At 36.9% G+C, this 14,890-nt stretch overlaps 1 protein-coding gene across 2 annotated transcripts in view; it reads right to left on the reverse strand.

The window, feature by feature from the left end:
- Positions 1–763: 763 nt before the first annotated feature.
- Positions 764–14,890, reverse strand: part of LOC131784033 (deleted in malignant brain tumors 1 protein) — a 29,064-nt gene continuing 14,937 nt past the window's right edge. Inside the window, exons 6-21 of one of the 2 annotated variants that reach the window (XM_066168110.1) lie at positions 14,473–14,787; positions 12,792–13,106; positions 11,716–11,973; positions 10,967–11,017; positions 10,162–10,275; positions 10,022–10,040; positions 6,271–6,304; positions 5,432–5,729; positions 5,227–5,337; positions 4,920–5,110; positions 4,296–4,418; positions 4,014–4,084; positions 2,973–3,013; positions 2,305–2,401; positions 2,081–2,180; positions 764–1,663 (exon numbers count right to left, since the gene is read on the reverse strand). In XM_066168110.1, coding sequence (XP_066024207.1) covers positions 1,598–1,663; positions 2,081–2,180; positions 2,305–2,401; positions 2,973–3,013; positions 4,014–4,084; positions 4,296–4,418; positions 4,920–5,110; positions 5,227–5,337; positions 5,432–5,729; positions 6,271–6,304; positions 10,022–10,040; positions 10,162–10,275; positions 10,967–11,017; positions 11,716–11,973; positions 12,792–13,106; positions 14,473–14,787 — 2,204 coding nt within the window. In that variant the 3' untranslated portion in view covers positions 764–1,597. The remainder of the gene's footprint in view (positions 1,664–2,080; positions 2,181–2,304; positions 2,402–2,972; positions 3,014–4,013; positions 4,085–4,295; positions 4,419–4,919; positions 5,111–5,226; positions 5,338–5,431; positions 5,730–6,270; positions 6,305–10,021; positions 10,041–10,161; positions 10,276–10,966; positions 11,018–11,715; positions 11,974–12,791; positions 13,107–14,472; positions 14,788–14,890) is intronic. The other variant, XM_066168111.1, reaches the window with a different exon arrangement.

The raw sequence follows: 14,890 nt of genomic DNA on the forward strand, positions 1-14,890 counted from the left end.
TGTGTAACAAAATGGATTATGTAGCATTTGAGATCGATTTTGTTTCTCAAAACATAACCCGAGACGTAATTTGCTTGAATCAACGATTGCAAGATATTCATCAAAACTCCCAGACGAGACTGCTTCTACGCTTCTTATCTTGTAGAGTATAGAGAAAGTGTAAACTCGAATTCACTTGTTCACTTACAAAAATTACAAGGTGACCGAGGAGTAATTGGGTTCTACATATGACAAAGATTTGTAACTTATGCAGATGTGATTCAGTTTTGAAAAAAGAACTTCGAAGGACGAAAGGTAAATTGCATCAAATGACTTGACTTATGACAACTCACAGTCAGTAACAGCATAGACTTCGAAATTTACACTAACTGACAACCGTATCGAAGCGCAAGGGGATAGGATAAAGCCCCATTCCAGGGTTGCCGTTGTGTTTCAATATTTTGAAATTTGTTTACTACCAATAGATAACCTACGATACAAAGATGAGAAGAAAAATATGGCTATAATCAGTCTTCAGAAAGGAATTATTAGAGTGATTTAGCAAGAGGACGGGAACATCATTTCAGAACGGGAAAGCGCGGGGATAGTCTGGACACGACTCTATTTCGACTTCCGGTGTTGGCTTTGCCGTTCTCCCCGACAAGTTCAGGACGTCATTACGCTAGTTTTCGCGTCGCGATCAAAACGCCTAAGATTTGCGTAAATTGTGCACTTATAGACGAGATAATGTTGTATGGAATGATTTCAGAACGCATTTCCAGGATAACCTGATCCCATTCTTTGTTTTATTCGGTGTATTTGTAAAAATTTACCGCTACATTTATGCTAGATTCCAAATAGGAAACGTGATCGTTGGCAAGCGATCCAAGATTCCAGGGCTTAGTTCACTTTTAATTGAGCAAGGCTTAAAACAACGGCTTTTCTTTGATACATTTCTTAAATCCTGTATGAAATCTCTAGGAATGGGATGCTGTTAATTTTATCATGAATTAATTTATTAATAAACTTGCCTCGTGATGAAGTTTATCAAAATGAAATATCACGAAGCTTACCTTCTCTATTATTCAGTGTTATTTGTTGTTATTGTCATCTTTATAGCGATGAACAAATGTTTGGCGAATTGAAGTCAGAAATAAAAAATTTAAGAAAAGTTCGGGTTTGCACTTTTTTACGTCTTAAACTTTTGATCAGCGCTGATAAAAACTAAGACAAGAAAGTCATGCTCTCGCTATAAAAGAAAATGACAATCAATTTGATTGCGGCACGGCTTTCTAAATCTGTTAATTTGATTCAGTCTTGAACGACTTTATTCGTTCAAAAAATAATAAGAAAATTGAACAAAAGCAAGCGTGCATGTACTTAAGATGCTAAACAGCAAAATGTCGGTATATTTGACTATGAATACGAAAACTTAGACGTAATAAAGCTTCACCTTTATGGAAAATGAAACTAAATTAGAATTAAATGTGTTACCTAACCGATTCGTAAAACTCCCTAACAAAGTAAGCGCTTAAGTCGAGGATGATCATTCCGTGAAACTTATTGTGGCAAAATGTTCAAACAGTTCGCCAATCAAACGCTGAGGACGTGTACCTAACTACACTATTAAATCCTCGACGTTTGCATACAACTTCTTGTCGTACATTCTCATGTTGATCAGCCTCTAAAGAGAAAAAGGGAGATAGCATTATAAAACTGAATGTGTTCCCCCTTTACATTATATCATGAGTTATCCACATTAACTGTCAGGTAGAAGTATTTTTAGAATTACGAGACGTTATTGATCGCTTTTTTAGGGGGAATTTCAGTGCAATTTTGCAATAGTCTTATTATCTTTTATATAATGACCATAAAGATTTTTCTGTTGTTGGAACATTTTATTTTGCTTCTCATATACCGATAACAACCGATAATAACCTTTACTTGTTTGCTTCAAGGAAACAACAGGAAGAAGCAATCCAAACTTCGCACAAATTGGAAGAGATGAGTACATATCAAGTAAGGCCATCTGAATGACAAGCTATGAATTTAAAGATACTCCAGCGTAAAAGAAAATCGCCATGTCCACCATAATTCTCACCTTGTGTAGAGTTTCCTTGTCTTTAAGCTGATTTTTTAATTCAGTGAAAGTTGGTCTTTCATCTGGATCATTTTGCCAGCATCTCATCATGATCTGATACCTAGAATTTTTTATATGGAATACAGGATTATTTCATCTTGTGAACATCAAACATCAGTTGATGTGAAAGAGTTTATAGAATATTTCCTGTTGCAAGGAAGGAAAAAGACTTAATAGAAGCTTACAATTGATCATCCACGTGTTGTGGCTTAAGCATTCTGTATCCCTCTTCAAGTAGGTTGGCAATTTTTTTTCCATTCATTCTTGGGTAAGGTGAACCGCCTGAAAGAGTTCAACAAGACAGTCGGAATGTTAATGTCTTAAACAACGACCATCAATGAAAGCATCATCTATGTCATTTTGATGGAGTATGAATTTGCATAGGGAGTTGTCTACCTGAACAGAATGCATTGCTATTCGCGAAACCTGCTTCTCTACCGTTTTCCGTGTGTTTTGCTTTCGCGTGTTAATTACCTGTGAGTGTTTGTACGTTTTATTAGTTGTGTACTTGTGGTTGATATTTATATCGCTACATGATGTTACGAAACTTATGTTGAATAATTTGTTAAGTTTTGTGTATAGATTTAGTCCTGCGCATTAACGTTTATGTCCACTTTTTAGAAGCAGACTCGTTGTTTATAAATGCTCTGTATAGTTATGCACATAAATCTTTTTCTTTATTGTGAGTTTATTCTTGCATATGCATTTTCCCTCCTCAAGTTTAGTACCGTAGACGTGTGGATATTTTAAATAAATGGATGAGCACAAATACTTCGGTTACAAAATTGTTCAGTTCAAATACGTGTATGGCAAAAAAATCTCTGCGGTCTCTTAAATTTCCATCAGACGTTACCTATGGTGAAAATCTCGTAAAGGACAACTCCATAACTCCATCTGCAGGGAGGCAAAGAAAACATGAGTAAAATGGCTGGTTGAAGACATAAACATTATATAAGACAAAATGAATATCTTTTTGACAAACTTTTTAATCCCTTTTTACAGTGATAACATTTACAGGAGGAAAATTTATAAGTTAGTGTGCACTTCTTTCATCTTATTCCTAGCTATTGAGTCATTGTAGAATGTCTACTATCTCTAAGGACGCACGGCCGTTGTATGTGTGCAAGTGTATTTGCTGCAAGGCCCCCTTCCAGTTAAGCCATGGGTTCCAATCGTTTTTAAGACTGAATTTGAGGCACAAAGTGAAAAGTAAGTATGCCAAATATCACTAGATTTGGAAACTGAATGGACATTTAAATCTTAAGGCGAAGGAATTAGCTTTAGTGTTAACGATACTTCGATTCCCCGACGCAACACGAGTAATGGCTTGAAAAAGAAAACTGAACTTGCTGATCTCAAATGAGGCTTTGCGACGTTTGGACTCTTCTTCAGATCGGTAATTATTATTTTTTCGAGTATTTTCGATAGCATTTCGTTAGAATCCTTGATGTAATTCCTAACATTTCGTGGGACTGGTAGGCGCAAGAAATTCACACATTCTTCGCTCTAAAGACAACATATTTAGCACTTCTTTGAATAAAGTTTTAAACTCGAAATACTTAATGTCATTGTTGCCTTACTTTTTACTTATAGTTTTCAGGTAGCACGCGACTATTATATCGTGGACAAATTGTGTCTGCTATGTCATACAACAATTAGTTAATGCCTGTAACTGTGCGTATATCGAGTTGTGGATGCACTTGGAAAGTCTGGGGAGCAGTCAAGAAGCAAGAATTGCTGTCAGCCGCTCCTAAAGGAATTCTTACACTTCTCTTGTGCTCTCCAAACTTCCCACGAACATCCATACCAGTCCTTACCTCTATGTACGCACGCTAAGCATGAACCACTTGTTTAATAGACGTCATCTTTCACAATTTTGATCAGATATACTTACACGTCACTTTTGGTGGTATAGGTACCATAAAACAACGCCTCATAAGCTGTCCACTTCACTGGAAGACGGCCCTAAAGATTTATGAAAGTGAACAAAAATAATAGTTAGCGAGAAATCAACGACAGTTATAGATGAAATGGTACTCTATAAGTATCCGTTATCTCCTTATCAGGTCCAATCCAGAGATATCCTGATCGAAAACCATAAACATATTACCTCTGCCACTAGAGTTATTGTGTAAGGTGACTGAGCTTAACTGAGTACCCCCCATTTTTGTATTACCTTTGTTTTTCGTTCATAGATATTTTCCTGTTGCACTTCTCTGGCCATTCCAAAGTCCGTCACTTTACACGTTTCGTTTTGTCCAACCAACACATTACGGGCTGCAAGATCTCGGTGGATGATCTAAAGGAATGGATTGTGAAAGAAGGGAGAATCAGTAATTAAAAGAGGAAAAAACTGAAAAAAAAGTTCAGATCTAAAATTATCCGCTTTTAGCGAATTCAACAGCGCGCGTATTTCTTACAAGCCCAAGTGATAATAAATTAAAATGCATTAGTACTGTTACAGTTTCCAGGAGAATTGGAGAAAATTCTCTTTCGATAATCAGTGAACTGTTAACAATTGAAAACATTATGGGAGTCAATGAGACCAGAAGAAGTCGAGGGCGAGGTACATCTGCAAGGCTGCACAACGATTGCAATCATGTTAATAACAAAAAAGCATGGGTGATAGCATTGAAAATTGGAGGGTGCGCCCTACAGAAAAAGCCCTAGATGAAACGGTAAGAAAATGTTTGCAAAATATGAAATAGTATGCATGTCAGAAAAACGTACCAGGACGGTACGCCCTACAAGGAATATTTTATAATTAAATTACATCTTTTGCATTTGTTAGTTAACTTACAGATTCTGAGGACAGGTAACTCATGCCATCAGCGATTTGCCAGGCAAACTTCATCAACTGCTGTGACGTCAGATTGGTTCGAGGTTTGATATCCGGGTCTTTGTAATAAGTGTCATTTAATCCACGGCTCTTTCTCAGGTAACCAAGCAGATCTCCAAAAGGCACATATTCAATCAGTATCAGGAGTTCCTCTGAAAACAAAGAAGAAAGCGTTTTCCTAAAAATTAAAGCGAATTGTTATTGCCTTTTTTGTAAATTTACAAGGAAAATGCGTTTGGCATCAAAAACCTACATAATCAAAACATACCAGATTCCGTAACACATCCCAAGAGTTTGATGACGTGAGGATGTTTTTTAAGCTTCTTCATCGTTTCAAGTTCTTTCATCAATTCCCTTTTGTACGATACCTTAGCGTTAGCTGGAGAGTTAAACAGCAAATGTTAATGATATGCAAAACAAAAAACACAAAAAAAAAACGGTAAGAAATGTCCTGAAATAAGTACATGACTCACGTTTGAGCATCTTAATGGCCACTGTAGTCGTATCAGGCCTCCCTTGAAGTCCTACTGCCGTTCCCTTGGCAACCTGCCCAAAAGCACCTTTACCAATGACTTTATCGATGGTAACGTGATGTCTTGGAACTTCCCAGGAGCGTTTTGCTGGATAAGGAAGCTCGTAACCTGGACTTGTACTTTGTGCTTTTCTATTATCTTTTCTGGCTTCTCTGAGACCCACGTACTCTGAAGAGGGCTGCCCGGGTGTGCTTGAATGGTGCTGACTTAGTTCGATATCTTGTAGCGTCACCACATTCTATGAAATCAATGTACCCGTTCAACTACTTAATAAATGGGTATGTAACAATAAAGTTTGGTAAATTTCTACTAAAGGCCATACAAGGCAAAAACATTTTAAGCATTTTTATCTGACTTATGTTTATATACTTCCTTTCTTGTATCTTAAATCAATAAAAAGCATGTTCTCCACCACTGAAAGGATCATGTTCAACGGATTGACCGAGATTTCTGGAATTATTCGAAGATTTATTTGAAAAACAAATCTCAACCGAAAGCAGACCTATGAATTAATTTATGTGTGAAATTTGGAACAACCGAGAAAAAATCTAGTGATTAGCTTGACCTGGTCCCACGGCAAAGTCCATATCCAGTTATAGGTTATTAATCACATGGTATCTGCAACCCGTTTTAAATACATTCCTTCTGCATTTTTAGTAAAATCCTTTTTTCTCTTCCTTCAAAGATTGCCAATTTCTCGTGAATATAGCAAATTAAAAGTAAGATCACATACTTTATCCTCGCACCGATGCAAGCTTAATGTCTTAGCCGTAACTTACGTCGTAAACAGTTTTTTCTTCTTCATAAGTCCTACTGTAAAGAAAAATAAAATCATAATAGCAATAAATACTAAAACTAATTCTAGTATTAAAGAATAAAGAACTTACATTGCGCACATACCATACAAGTACAGAATGTATGTTCATATGCACATTAATAATAATATACTATATTGAGTAATTTAATAATGAACCTAGGGTAAGGATAACTAACATTGATGTGAATTTACAAAGTAAATTCCTAGGAACGTCTGAGAGAAAAAAAATCGCTAATAACTAATTAATTTAGTCATCGGCCCGCTTGAAAAGTACGTTTTAAGAATGAATAAATGAATATATGATCTTCGACGAAACAGTTGAAGTTAGATCCAAGACTTCGGCGTATATAAGCAGTCGAAGGGTCATGATTTCGCCCAAAATCAGAGTAAATAGGGAATAATACATGGGCACGAGTAGATATGGAATTTCTCTTTGAGTGTTTAACTCGATAGCTCACGAGTGAGATGTCGTGTTGGCCACGAGAAGAGAAATTTCATACCTACAAACAACAGTGTATTATTTTGTTTACCATATATAAAAGCAATAGCCCTCTACTGAAAGAAAAGTTAATGAATGAAAATGTAAGGATCGACAATCCTCGAATAAAAATCGAACAGTGCGTTGGCACACTCAAGATGAAAACATGACGATGAAATCACTACAAAAACAAACAATATGCCAAATGTCCAATATGTAGAGAATAATACATGGGCGCGCGTAGATATGGAATTTCTCTTCGAGTTGAACACGAGAAGAGAAATTCCATTTCTACAAGCAACCATGTATTATTTTGTTATCATATACACTGGGAAGAAAAGCCGACTTCATTAATGAATGAAAACAAATGAATCGACAATCCTCGAATAACAGTCATAGAGTAGTCTTAAGATGGAAAAATGCGTTGAATCATGATTTTCAATTTGCAAAGTCTCATTTATTGACTTTGTCCTTACCGAAAGAAGTCTTTCAGGTAAACGGCCAAAATCGGCCCGTGGCAAATCTTCCAGTTGTCGATTTTCATTCTCAGCCGAGAGAAATGTTAACACCAAAGCCACTGAATACGCAACTTTCGGTTTTTCTTTTAGTATATTGGTTTTCTTCCTCTTCTAGGAGAGTTTGAACCTCATTGTCTGTCAGCGATACGGATTTTGGATCAATATCAATATCTGGACAACTGCCCACCTACCCCTCTTTTCTAAACTAACATTTTGTCAATTGACTGTTGTTGAATTAGGGAAGAGGGGTAGGTGGGCAGTTGCCCAGATACTGATATTGATCCCAGATTTTTTAGAGTTTTAGCCGCCATAATTCGAGAAGGCTCCGACAAGCAACTTGTATTGAGAATCGTGAAGGCTTTGCCGTTCATTCATCAACCTGACCGAGTGGCGCTAAAGGCGAGTGACGTGTAAGCAGCTGATTGGCTCTGTCAACACGCGTGAAAAATACAATATTTTTTCACGTGTGTTGTTACGACTTTTCTCAGGGCCAGAAATCCTTGTATAGCACCGCAGTTTATGTGATAAAAAAATTATCAGTTGCTGAATTAGTGAAAAGGTGAAAAAATATCATATTTTAAACCTATAATATACTTCATCATATAAACTACGGTGTTATACAAGGATTTTTAGACCTGATAAAAGCCGTAACAACACACGTGAAAAATGTTTTTTTTTTTCCACCAGTGTTTGATATCGCCTATCAGCTGCTGACACGTCACTCGCCTTTCGCGCCACTCGGTTAGGTCGAAGAATGAACGGCGATGCTTTTACCATTCTCAATCCAAGGTCGTTTGTCGGAATCTTTACGGATTATGGCTGCTAAAACACTGAAAAATCCGTATCGCTTACAGACAGTGACGTTCAAACTTTCCTAGAAGAGGAAGAAAACCAAAATATGGAAAGAAAACCGAAAGTTGGGTATTGAGTGGCTTTGGTAATGGCGTTTCGCGCGGCTGAGAACGAAAATTAACAACTGGAAGATTTGCCACAAACAGATTTTTGACCGTGACCTGAAAGATTTCCCCTGTCGCCAAGGACTAAGTAAATAACTGAGAAATTTGTATTTTAAAAAATTACGCCCATTGTCTGTTTTTATATTGTTTTAACGCAATTTTTCGTCCTGAGCCTGAACGCCAACGCACTTTAGGACTTCCATTCGAGGATTCTCGATCCCTTTATTTCCATTCACAAATAAAATTGACTTTTCTTGTCAGTAAAGGGCTATTGTGTTTATATGATAAACAAAATAATACATGGTTGCTTGTAGATATGAGATTTCTCTTCTCGTGTTCAACTCGAAGGGAAATTCCATATCTACGCGCGCCCATGTATTATTCTTTCTTACTTACCTCACGTGCTCGAGCCGAACTTGGGATTATTGGCCCTCGTTCGTTTTTGTACGTTCGTAATGCTACGACCTCGGGCCAATATTCTCCAATATTCCCTCACGCCAGGTCAATAAGAAGTTATTATCTACCCCAATGAATAGATAAAACAGAGAAAAAACAATATTTCCATTCTTTGTTTCTGGAGTAATAGCAGACAAAAGTTTGAAATTATAACCATGGTTTATTCTCTGAATCTTAGTACCGAGAAGAAAGTAAAATTTTAGTCGGATCTTCCACAAATAAACACTTGTAAGTCCTTGTATAAATGGTCAGGTAATGAAAGGCTATTAAAAAAAAAGTATGGAGCAGAAAATTCGCAAGAGCGCAAAGTTCACGGCAACCATTACAGCGCTAATAATATACATGAAAAATTACTCAGTTCTGATTTGTTAAGATAAATGTAGTTTTCAGGTGATTCAATGCAGAAGAGGGCTAATTCAGTGCAAAGAAGTAACAAACCATACATTCTCATTGGTCAATAATCAAAGAAACTCACAGTTAGCCAATCAAATTCCAGCCTTGGATGTCGCAACATTTGGAGACGCTGAAAATTTCCGAGCGAAACAATGGACGGCGTTTTAAGTAGGTTTTCTTTCGCCACCGCAACAACTGAAAAACAGCTCTAACAACGAAAAAACTGTGAAAAGCACTGCTTTTTAGGTGTCGGTTTGGAAAAAGTGGTGTTTAGAGAAGGGAATTGTCAGGAAATCGAAAATTACGGGCCAACCCAGCTTAACACTTTGCTCGAGCGATTCTACGCCGAAATTAAAAACAAACATTGTTAAACCTCAGAAAAGACGATTCCATTTCATCGAAAGGGATACGGAAACAGACTGAACAATTCCTTAAACTGTTTAACCGGACTTGGAACTCTTTGCACCTTAAAGATGTGAAAATATCATTGTATATTATTGTTTTGATCGTACGCGGTCGTTTTGACCGAACGCACGGTTTGGTTTATTTTAGCACTTGATGCGCGCGTTTTGCTTTTGCTTAATTATGATAAGCTATCTCGTATTTGTTCATGTATATTATTAATAAGTAATCACATAATTTTTCTCGTGCAATTTGGATTAAATAAGCACTTGTTGATTTTTTCCAAGATCACAAATTGCACTCGCCTTACGGGCTCGTGCAATTTTGTTAGTATTTGAAAAATGTACTCGTGCTTATTTACTCCAAATTGCACTCGAAATCATGTGATTACCTCTACAAATATGCAAATGTTTATGAAATAAATTTTGTCAGTTTTTTTCATTTTATTTTAGGATGATATTTTATCTGAAGAATAATCTTAAACTATTCCATGTAAGAGCAAATTCTTACCGGTTTTTTTCTTTAGCGCCTAAGGAGGAGGAAAAAGAAAAAAAATTAGAATTCTTTGGGTGGAGGTAACAAAAGTTTGTCTTGCTTCATGACGGATCCTGCCCCACCACTCTAACGTAAGTAATGAAATTGTTACTCACCTCTCCTGTGTAGCCAGATTATGTAAATTATCAGAAGAAGGATTATGAGGGCAAGAATACCAATAAACGCTCTGAGCATGACGTCTTTACTTGAGCCCTTGCCTTCTTCATGACCTAAATTGATTGGTTTCGTGAGGCAATATTGGAGCAAGGTTTTACTTTAATCCTGGCAAAAATACTGCTCTAATGACATGGCTTGTAAACGAAAGAATTGTTTTATTGGAAACTTTTCACATGCTCAAGTAGCCAGGAGTACGACTAAATCCTGAACGAACACTAAAGCAAGATACTCCGATACAAACTTCTGAGTATGAAATAAATTGATCGATTTTAATTTAAAGATAGCCAATATCATAAATTTGAAAAATCTCCATCAAACCAAATTTTGAATGGATTTCTGATGCAAATAAAGTGAATACTTCTTACTTTGGTAATTAAGCTTTTTTGGAGTCCCGTAAAGGGAAAAGGCAAAAAAACAACGTAACGTTTTATGAACTATTTCCTTTCAAACTAGAGATCGAAAAGAGGAAACGAGGTCGACAATGTGGAAAGGTGAAATAGAGTAAAAAAGGTTTGAAATCTTGACGCGAAGGCTGATGTTGACATAAAAACTTCGCAAACGATTGCCTCAACTACGATACCTAACCTGTGATATGACTTGTTGGCGGTCTACAGTCTAAAAGGGTAGCCCCCGACCGTCTGTGATACTGTAAGTTCCTTAATCTCGTAATATTTTACTCGCTTCAGTTCGTAACATCGAAATATGATCTCTAATTTTCAGAGTATAAAAAAGAAAAGCTGTCACCTGCGGGAGTTGTTTGGGATGATGTAGTAACTGTACTTGATGCTGGTTTAACTGGGGAAGAATGACATTGGACTTTTAAACGAGACATTTCTAATTTTTTTTTAATCTATTATTATTATTAAGAACCAATTGATGATAAATGTAATATTTCAGCAGGAGGCTCCGATCAGAGAAGCAGTTTTCAAGGTGGTTCCGCATTACGCGATAATATTCTAGGACTAGTATAACTATTAAAAGCCACCCAAAGAGTAAGAACAATGGCGATGCAAAATTGTCCGTGAAATCCAAAAACAGCACCTATTTCCAAGTGTTCAGCCGAGGAGAACAAGAATCAAGGGAAACAAGAAATCGTTGGTCGTGGACTGTTTAATGTCAAGTTTTAAACAATGTGACTTGACGAATGTTTAATACAATTATGGATGTGTGCATGTATATGTATGAAAATTATCTTCCCTTGTAGAATAAGAAGCGTTATAGCATTTTAGCTTTCTCAAAACTTCTTCAGATGAATACGCATTAGTCCCACTTACAGGGTTAAAAATTCTTTTGTTCTCTTTTCTCCTGATGAATAGTATGTCGGAGGAAAGAGAGCTCTAACATGCCATTAAAAAAATAAATATCAGTAGAATTTGCTGAAGCCTTGTACTTTGCCAACGACTTTGCTGACAATATTGCTGGCTGACGTCGGCCCCAGATTAAAAAAGTAGCTTAGATTTATCAGTAATCATACTTAAATCTATTTAACTTACCAACAAGTAGCAAAAACCGGATGGTTGCATTTCCCCATTCATTTTTCGCAAAACAGGTATACCATCCTTCGTCACTTGAAGCAACATTCCTAACCTCAAGAGTTGAGCAGTTAGTCAATTTTCTGCCGTTGGTATCATTTCCTTTGTACCACATGATATCAGCAGGAGGGTTTCCAATGTCCACAGGGCAACCAATAGACCTATCTTCTCCTATCTCCAGTTTAATAATGACGCTTGCCTGGGTGGCTGATGGTGCACCTAGAAACAAAATACGTGAATGAAGAATTGCTCTCTCAGTGAAGGTGGATATTACATGGCGTGGTGAACCTCGATATCAAAGGCCTTTAAGGATATGAAAATAATTACATTCTCTTGCCTTTAAGCAAACTGTGCAAGCAATTACTGAAGAATATATTTATATCTGCCCTGATTGTATTTGCATTTTTTAAAGTGATATTTCTTTAATTAAATCTACTTAACTGATATAAAAAGAGACCTATAACGTGCTGATTCTGCCTAAGCCAAATCATAAAAATTAAAAAATTCTTTGTCTATTGATACATGTAGATGAGAAGTCTATTCCTTTACGTATTATGAAGAAGTATTCAGTTTCTTCGCAATTAACACTAACATCATAAGTATTCCTAAGTAAACACGTCATGTAGGCAAGCTCTTCCAAGGATAGATATCATAACGATTGAAACAGCAGAATTGAGAGAATTGAACTAAGAAGAAAAAAGGAAGAAATGAGAAAGACGAAAACTAACAGGTGTCGAATCCTCAGATTCTCGTAAAGTAGAAAACAGAAGAAAATGACAATATTTGCTACCAGTCCTATGCATAACAGGTCACCAAAATGTACAGCATGAAAGTCCCTACGCCTGACATAGCATTACAAGGGATAGTAAGGCGTAAAATTTTTCAACTATGTAGATGTTAACAATATTTAAGTGAAAAAAATGCTGCGTTTTAACTATTCCCAACGAAAGTATTTCTTGAAAATTTTCAGTATCCCCACCATAGGGTAGAAAGAATTAAGATTATTAAGATAAGAGCGTGTATATCATTGAATTTACCTTTAATCTGACGGCACACCACACTAACATCATCGTGATGCCCACAGCGATGGCCTCCCCATCCTGCGTGCGTGCATTGTGAGACTGATTTCTCATATCCTCCACACTGCACCCTATCCAGCCATATCGGGCCTGTTCCTTGTCCAAATGCTGCATCTCTAGGGGCTGATAAGGCTCCATTGTATCCCAGTTGGCGACAAACAACATCAGCATCCTTTAGGTCCCAGTAATTATCACAAATTGTTCCCCATGTTCCATGAAACTGGACTTCAACACGTCCAAACGACGGTGAATTGTCGGGACTCACTAAACGGACTGTAATTAATGTGTACACAGAGAAAAATATTTTTTACGTCGCTCTCAAGAAACGTACTGCAGCCTCCACATTTTGTGACTACTACTCTGACAAACGTCTACCGTTTTCCTTGCGATATTTCAGAATGACTTGTCGACTGGAATCAGCTTTTATCATATGTATTACGCCTCAAATTACATACGACCCATGAATCGTGGCTGAATTATGCTTATCTATTACCATTTATCTTACTGGAATGTGAACGCATCGAAGTCTGACAATAAAAAGCGAACTTGAATCAGGGTAACATGTCAGTTTTTTTTTTTTTTTCTCATTTCTAGTTTCATAGCCTTATAGTTCCTTTACATGAAAATGACAATGAAATTTATGATGGAAGTCCATCATATGCCGGACTGTTAAGGTGACCAAATTTGAATTAAAATATTCCCCCTCGAAAAATTTAGTTTTTCGTTGGTCCGTATACAAAATTACTTCGGACATGAAGATTCTGCCCGAAGCCGTATTTTCAAGACTTCTATCAAAGTGCAAATAACCCATATTTGCTATTATGAAATTTTCAAATCTGACTATTGCATTTTTAGTGTTCTGATTGGTTCAAACAACTGCAGTTATCAGCTCATATTCCGATTCACCCTATACGGAAATGCATTGCGACATGTTGGAAGTTGAAGAGTCTTGCTGAAAATATTGAAACTTTCTGGATTTAATGAAATTTACTAAGCAACTGTTCCATCTGTGCTTGTTGGCTATTTACCATCTCATATCCAGCGCGTGCTCATGGAGTAATTGCAATTATTATATGGAAAGGTAGTCCTGAGATTAACCTAAGCATTCTGATTGGTTTTAAGTTGGTCGGGGTTTTGCCAAGGACTTTGTAGCAAAATTTAAGTTATTAAAAAGATACAGGCTACAGTTTAGACAGCGAGCCCTGTAGCGGCTGGTTACTCAAATTTTCCGCTCTTTAGTTTGCTGTTGTTGTTGTTTCTTAGAACAAGTACCATAAAATTGTACATAGAGACAATAAAGCAACTTAACTAGGTATGTTTTTTAACTTTGGAATGTTAAAGGACCCTACCTGACCGCAAACTGAAAGAGTTCGTTTCAAAAATAGGATACTTGATAGATAGGTTTTACCTCAACCATCGGATAATCACAGGTAACAAAATGATCATCATTGGTGAACTGCTGTTGAAAGAGAAACAATTAAGTCTGAACTAATCAGACTTTGGCGAGGGTTTTGAACTCGTGCTTCCATGGAATACCTCAAGTTCTTTGTTGCCAAGCTTTCAAGAAGCGAATTGAATCGGATTTAGAGAACTAAAATGATTTCAAAATAATTGTTTGCAAGATCATAATCTAACTGACCTTTTAGTTGGCGGCACACTACGCCAGCATTTTTACCATAACCACAGTTATGAACTCCCCATCCTCCATAGTTGCACTGCGTTATCGATGTCTCATTTCCTTCACAATTAACGTCATCCAACCATATCGGACCAGTTCCTTGTCCAAATACTGCATCAGCAGGTGCTGATGAAGCTCCATTGAATCCAAGCTGGCGACAAACTACATCAGCGTCTTGTAAGTCCCACGAGTCGCCGCAAATGGTTCCCCATGTACCATTATAAAACACTTCAACACGACCAGACGACAACGAATTGGTGGAGCTCACCAAACGAACTGTTGTCAATGTGAGAATATAAGAAAGCTTGTTTAACATTGTGAGGGCTCATCATAAGATCTGTTTTTGTGCTGGAAATGATGCTTAACCAGTTCATAAAGG

Source organism: Pocillopora verrucosa, chromosome 6 (genome assembly GCF_036669915.1).
Source record: "Pocillopora verrucosa isolate sample1 chromosome 6, ASM3666991v2, whole genome shotgun sequence".
In the NCBI taxonomy this organism is placed as follows: domain Eukaryota; kingdom Metazoa; phylum Cnidaria; class Anthozoa; order Scleractinia; family Pocilloporidae; genus Pocillopora; species Pocillopora verrucosa.